Consider the following 7,500-nt stretch of genomic DNA (forward strand, 5'->3'; position numbering starts at 1 on the left):
CCAACGTCACATAGGATTAACAGCTGCGACCATCTACACGTGAATCACTGTATATAACTCTCATATTATGATGTTTCCCACAATGTAAAGTTCGATTGCACTAGCTGAATATTTGAATACAACAATGTAACAAACATAAATCACTTATAACTGTGTATAAATAAATAAACTTACATTCAATCACGCACATTAACACTTGAGGTAATAGCGAAGCAAACGGCCAGTGAAAGTGAAAGAAAACACAATAGCGGAATAGCGGAAACTAACGCTACCCAGCAGCGTACACAGTGAAATGTTTCATAATAAAAGTCCTTCTCCTATACTCTCATGTAGGGAATTTAGAACAGCCGCCCCCAGATTAGCATAGCTAATGTGTGTAAAGATAAATTCCCTAGTCCTTTGAGTCGATGTCATCTCCACCCGGAAGTACTGGAAGTCTGACAAGTTTGGCCACAGGTCGTAGGTATAAGCGGTCATTAACCTTGATTTGAGCTGACCGAATGTGTCCATCATCACTGGTAATTAACTTGACAACCCTACCAGTTGGCCATTGAGCTCTAGGAAGCTGCGGATCCATAATCATTACCACCGTGTCCTCAGTTAAATCCTGGGTTTCTCGCTGCCACTTCTGGCGAGTCTGGAGGCTTGGAAGGTAATGTCGGATGTAGTATGACCAGAAATGATCCACAATGGTCTGAGAATGTCGCCAACGGCGCTTGGATAGCGGTTCGGGAGTGTAGATCACCTGGGGAAGTGAGGCATCTCGCCGCCCCATAAGCAGCATGTTAGGGGTAACCGGGTCTATGTCCGCAACATCGGATGAGACGTATCCCAGTGGCTTGCTGTTGAGGATGCCCTCTACTTTAATCAGTACTGTACGTAGTACTTCCTCTGGAACTGACTGGCTCCCGACAACTACACGCAGGGCAGACTTTACTGATCTAATCTCCCTTTCCCATGCGCCTCCGAAGTGTGGTGCGGCAGGAGGATTCATTTTAAAGTTGATCTGATGGCTTGCCAACAACTCTTGCAGTTTAGGTTCCATTCCTTTCTAAAGCTTCCCTTAGCTCGGTCTCAGCTCCTCGGAAATTGGTCCCCTGATCCGAGAGGATTTCGGATGGGGTGCCTCTACGGGCTATAAAGCGTCTAAGTGCCAACAAAAATGCATCCGCATCAATGCTGTTGAGGAGGTCGAGATGAATGCATCTGGTCGTCAAGCACTTGAAGATGACTCCCCATCTCTTTTCAGTGCGACGGCCAATCTTCACAATGAAGGGCCCAAAGCAGTCAACTCCAGTTGAGAAAAAAGGCGGTTGGTACAGTCGCAGGCGAGCTAAAGGTAAGTCAGCCATGATTGGCACAGTCGGCTTGGCTCTCCACTTCTGGTACTCCACACACTCTCTCTGATGTTGCCGTACTGCTTGTCTGCCTCTCAGGATCCAGTAGTGGCGATGGAGTTCAGCGAAAACCCTGTCAGGTCCTGGGTGGAGAAGGCGTTCATCAAAGTGCTTTATGAGAAGTTTAGTCACCTTATGGTGTGGGTGTAAAACCACTGGGTGAATCTCCATTTGACTTAAGCCATCTAGTTTCCTCAGTCTTCCTCCCACACGGATCAGTCCTAGTGTGCAATCCAACTCTGGTGCAAGTGTGTTCAGACGGCTGGATGTAGGCACAGGTTTCGCTGCCTTCAAGGCCTTAAGTTCCTCTGAGAAGGTCTCCTCCTGACATTGACTCAATATGAGTGTTTCCGCACTTCGGTAATCAGGGTGTTGCATGCTCATGTCTTGGGTGGCCGCCCCGTGAAGAAACTGATAAGCAGCATCAATCAAGTCCTTCCAGGAAGTGTACTGGGATGCATCAGGAATGCCAGAACCTTGATCATTACCAACTAGACCACAAAAGACAACTTTCTTCGTCTCTGATATGTCATCTTGGGCCTCTATCAGGGGTGTGACTGGCCAGTGATCTGGTGGTTCACGAAGGAATTTTGGACCCTGACTCCACCTGCTTGGGTTCGCCAGCTCGGTAAGTGTCTTCCCTCTAGTAATATCGTCCGCCGGGTTATTAGGGGAATCCACATACCTCCATGAATGAAGCTCTGTCAACTCTTGGATTTCTGCCACTCTTGTCCCAACGAAGACTTTATATCTACAAGACTCGGACCGTATCCAAGTCAGGACAGTCGTAGAGTCAGTCCATAATGTCACCTCCTCTATGGGAATAGTCAGTTCCTGGCTGAGGAAATTGGCGAGCTGGGCACTGGTCAGAGCTGCGCAGAGTTCAAGACGTGGGATTGACAGCTGTCGTTTGGGGGCTACCCTAGAACGGCCCATGACAAAGGAGGTATGGATCTCTCCATGCTGCTCAACAAGAAGGTAAGCAACTGATCCATAAGCCATCTCTGATGCATCACCAAACACATGCAAGTTAAATTTTGATGTCTCCACATCAAAGTTGGAAGGGATGTAGCATCTGTCAAGCTTGATCTTGCCGAGGTCAGGCAACTCCTCCCATATTTTCCACTTCTCTAGTAAGTCTGTGGGAAGGTTCGGATCATCCCAATTCCTTGGTTTGGCCCAAAGCTTTTGGACAAGAATCTTGGCCCGTGTGGTAAAGGGAATGATAAACCCTAGGGGGTCATATTGTGTCACACTATCATTCACAAGCTTCGGTAATTTTGGGATTGGTACTGGCTGGAGTGGAAGTGCTGTAGGTATTGGATGATAAACAGGAGTTGGAGGTGGTGGCTGATACCTTGCTGGAGAGTCATACCAGGTCTGTCCTGGAATATGTGTAGGAGGCTGAGTGACATAATACCCTGGAAACGATGATGGAGGTCGATTAAGGTCTGGCATGGTGAATGCTTGTCGTTGTGGTTGACTTGACACATCGGCCTGTAACTGATAGACAGGTGGCACACATGTCGCGTGCGCTGTTGTAACTAGAGGCAGCTTCACTGATGTAACAGTCCGTGGCAATGATGAGGTAAGCTGATATGAAGGACGAAAATCTGGGGTGCTAGATAACGTCTGCTGATGCAGAGTTACATGTGGTGCAGATAAATGTGAGGCACCAAAGTATGATGAAGTCGCACCATATGTGGCATTAGTCGTAGTTTGTCATGTGCCATGTGGCTGACCGTTGAGAAATGTCTCTAGTGACCACAGCAACTGGGAACGACTGGCTTGCATACCGGATTGGGATAGATGGCGCTGCAGTAGCTTTCAGTCTGACCACAGGCGGTGACATAGCTCTAACTTGTTCTTCCTCTCGAAGTGAAGGTGAAACAGAACCACTGCTGAGTGACTCACATGCAGATTGACTGTGATATTCTCTTTGGGCTACCGGTGAACTAGAATGTCTATAGGCTCTCTCAGCATCTAACTGTCTAGCAAAAACACCAGATCCATCGTCAACGCTGCCCATATGACATGTAGCTGGACCTGCTCCATACTGCATCAGAGATAACTCACCCATGGGAAGCTGATCCACAGTCGAGACTGGCTCGGCCTGTCCACTGAGGTTTAGCTGTGCTGTTGGGTGATACATCCTTGGCTGGTGGTATGAACTGTCGTACAGCGCATGGTCAGGTATGAGAGATTTAGGTAATGTAATGTCATAAGCTTGCAGACGTGTTGAGAGCTGACGTGCTCTGACCTGTGGTCGAACAGGATGTGTGGTATCAGGAGAGTAATGTTGACTCTGTTGCTCCATATCACCGTAATGGGTGTAGCAATCCGGCTCGAAGGACCAATATTGCGTACTGTAGGGTTTGAATCTAGGTAGGCGAATGCTCATCCACTACGGGGCTCCAGTAAGAAGCGTGACAGGAGACTGGGAACTGTTAAACTCTTTATATATTGGAATGTTCACACACATTGACATCATCCAGCTGTACTGGGTTTTCCTTTAACTGTACAAGGTATTGAATGTGTTTTTTCTAGAATAAACAGAATAAAAAGATACATCAGTGTATGTCTAATGACTTTAAGTTAGCCTATACAAACATAAACAGCAACTCACTACTGACACGTTATTTATATGTAAACCAACGTCACATAGGATTAACAGCTGCGACCATCTACACGTGAATCACTGTATATAACTCTCATATTATGATGTTTCCCACAATGTAAAGTTTGATTGCACTAGCTGAATATTTGAATACAACAATGTAACAAACATAAATCACTTATAACTGTGTATAAATAAATAAACTTACATTCAATCACGCACATTAACACTTGAGGTAATAGCGAAGCAAACGGCCAGTGAAAGTGAAAGAAAACACAATAGCGGAAACTAACACTACCCAGCAGCGTACACAGTGAAATGTTTCATAATAAAAGTCCTTCTCCTATACTCTCATGTAGGGAATTTAGAACAACACGTTTCACACTCGTTACACTCGTTACGCTCGTTACGCTCTTTACACTCGTTACGCTCTTTACACTCGTTACGCTCTTTACACTTGTTACACTTTACATTCGTTACACTCTTCACACTCGTTACGTTCATTACACTCTTAACACTCGTTACACGTTTCACACTCGTTACGCTCTTTACACTCGTTACGCTCTTTACACCTGTTACACTTTACATTCGTTACACTCTTCACACTCGTTACGTTCATTACACTGTTTACACTCGTTACACGTTTCACACTCGTTACGCTCTTTACACTCGTTACACTCTTCACACTCGTTACGTTCATTACACTGTTTACACTCGTTACACGTTTCACACTCGTTACGCTCTTTACACTCGTTACGCTCTTTACACTTGTTACACACTCTTTACACTCTACACTCATTACATGTTTCACACTCATTGCGCTCTACACTCGTTACACGTTTCACATTCGTTATGCTCTTTACACTCGTTACGCTCTTCACACTCGTTACCTCTTTACACTCTTTACACTCTTTACTCTCTTTACATTCGTTACTCATTACACTCTTTACACTCATTACAGTCTTTACACTCTGTACTCATTACTCTTTACATTCGTTACACTCATTACACTCTTTACACTCTTTACACTCATTACACTCTTTACACTCGTTACTCTCTTTACATTTGTTACACTCTTTACACACTTCACACTCTTTACACTCATTACACTCTTTACACTCGTTACACTCATTACACTCTTTACACTCGTTACTCTCTTTACACTCGTTACACTCTTTACATTTGTTACACTTTTCACACTCTTCACACTCTTTACACTCTTTACACTCTCACACTCTTTACACTCTTTACACTCATTACACTCTTTACACTCATTACACTCTTTACACTTGTTACGTTCGTTACACTCTTTACACTTGTTACGTTCGTTACACTCTACACTCATTACACGTTTCACACTCGTTACGCTCTTTACACTCGTTACTCTCTTTACATTTGTTACACTCTTTACACTTCACTCTTTACACTCGTTACTCTCTTTACATTCGTTACACTCTTTACACTCTTTACACTCTTGTGTGTGTTGAGATGTACTGATGTCTTGTTGCTCTTGTCATTGTGTGTCAGATATTCAGCAGTTCAGCAAACACAAGGACCGCAGGAAAGGATCGTTGGATGTTCGCTCGACGACCTCTAGAGGAAGTGATGGTGAGACGACACACTGCTGACCCCTGACCCCCAGAGCCCCTCCCCTAACTCAGAGCCCCTCCCTCACTGTTCAGTCTGAATGGAGCTCAGCTGTGGAAACGGCTTGTCACACCAGATGCTCGTCTTCAACATGTTTGCATGACACAGATTTTAGATTGAGCTTATTTAGGGTCAGCTATAACAAGTGTTTTATAAGAGGAGACCGACAGTCGTAAAAGTGTCTGTTAATACGAGAACCATGACTAACCCTTGACCTCTGACCCCTGCGCATGTCAGTGCATCATACAGTGTTTTCAGATCTTCTTGTGTTTAGCAGGAAGTTCCCAGAGGAGACACTCGTCTATGGCCAGAATTCACTCCATGACTATTGAAGCTCCCATCACTAAGGTACTGTGTGTGAGAGTGTGTGTTCTGTAGGCTCGTGTGTGTGTGAGTGTGTGTTCTGTAGGCTCATGTGTTAAAAGTCTGCTGTGTGTGTGTGTGTGTGTGTGTATGTGTGTGTGTGCAGGTGATAAACATCATCAATGCGGCTCAGGAGAGCAGTCCAATGCCGGTGGCCGAAGCGCTGGACCGAGTGCTGGAGATCCTGAGGACCACAGAGTTATACTCTCCTCAGCTCGGCACTAACGAGGAAGACCCGCACACTAACGACCTGGTGGGCGGATTAATGACCGTGAGTCTCATCGCCTATAAATGTCACCGCTTTACATGGATTCAGATTATTAAACTCCAACGGAAGGGAAGTTGCGCTGGTCGTTTCTCCTCTATTGTGTCGTATATCGAGTAAAACACTTCTGGAACAAGAACAAAATGTGGGCGGGGCTTGATTGTGTGTGTGGGGAATTGATTGGATGGTTGGGTGGCTGTGGTTTGCTATTGGCTGATCTCATGTGAGTGACAGGTTACCCCGCCCTCGTCATCAGAGAAGAGAAGAGATGCTGCAAGAGGAACTTATTCTGATTCAACATTATTAACACAATGATGTGCACCCATAAATCATTCAGAATAAACACTGCAATATTGTGTTTGTCATTTAAACAACAAACAGAGCAGCATCATCAAATACTGTGGTCCATTTCCAGTTATTGTGTGTATGTGTGTGTCGGCGCAGGCGTGTTGTGGGTAGTGTTAGGGGGTGTGTGTGTGTGTCTCTGCGCAGGTGTGTTGTGGGTAGTGTTAGGGTGTGTGTGTGTGTGTGTGTGTCTCTGCGCAGGTGTGTTGTGGGTAGAGTGAGGGGGTGTGTGTGTGTGTGTGTCGGCCCAGGTGTGTTGTGGGTAGGGTTGGGTGTGTGTGTGTGTGTGTGTGTGTGTGTGTGTCGGCGCAGGTGTGTTGTGGGTAGGGTGAGGGTGTGTGTGTGTGTGTCGGCGCAGGTGTGTTGTGGGTAGTGTTAGGGGGTGTGTGTGTGTGTCGGCGCAGGTGTGTTGTGGGTAGGGTGAGGGTGTGTGTGTGTGTGTCGGCGCAGGTGTGTTGTGGGTAGGGTGAGGGTGTGTGTGTGTCGGCGCAGGTGTGTTGTGGTAGGTGAGGGAGGGTGGGTGTGTGTGTGTGTTGGCGCAGGTGTGTTGTGGGTAGTCTGAGGGTGTGTGTGTGTCGGCGCAGGTGTGTGGTGGTAGGGTGAGGGAGGGTGGTTGTGTGTGTGTTGGCGCAGGTGTGTGTGTCAGATGTTGACTCTGCTCTCTCTCCTGCAGGACGGACTGCGCAGGTTATCAGGGAACGAGTACATCTTCGCCTCTAAACGTAAGCCGAGTTCACCGCCTTCTGACCTTCGACCCTGTTCCTGTGCAATGGTTCTCTCACACACACACATACACACTGTGTTTCAGAGCTGCATCACATCCCAAGTCACCTGACCACACCACTGTCCCTCAACGATATCCCACC

The 7,500-nt window shown here is 46.4% G+C and overlaps 1 protein-coding gene across 5 annotated transcripts in view; it reads left to right on the forward strand.

The window, feature by feature from the left end:
* pde8a (phosphodiesterase 8A) overlaps nt 1-7,500 on the forward strand; it is a 70,333-nt gene that overhangs the window by 49,917 nt on the left and 12,916 nt on the right. For 3 of the 5 annotated variants that reach the window (XM_084124198.1, XM_084124196.1, XM_084124199.1), the window contains 5 exons: nt 5,542-5,622; nt 5,936-6,009; nt 6,131-6,295; nt 7,308-7,356; nt 7,443-7,500. The exon at nt 7,443-7,500 is cut by the window's right edge and continues 78 nt beyond it. In XM_084124198.1, the coding sequence (XP_083980324.1) occupies nt 5,542-5,622; nt 5,936-6,009; nt 6,131-6,295; nt 7,308-7,356; nt 7,443-7,500 (427 nt within the window). The remainder of the gene's footprint in view (nt 1-5,541; nt 5,623-5,935; nt 6,010-6,130; nt 6,296-7,307; nt 7,357-7,442) is intronic. The other 2 variants (XM_084124197.1, XM_084124200.1) reach the window with 1 other exon arrangement.

This window comes from Abramis brama (assembly GCF_963993115.1).
Source record: "Abramis brama genome assembly, chromosome: 9".
Taxonomy (NCBI): Eukaryota; Metazoa; Chordata; class Actinopteri; order Cypriniformes; family Leuciscidae; genus Abramis; species Abramis brama.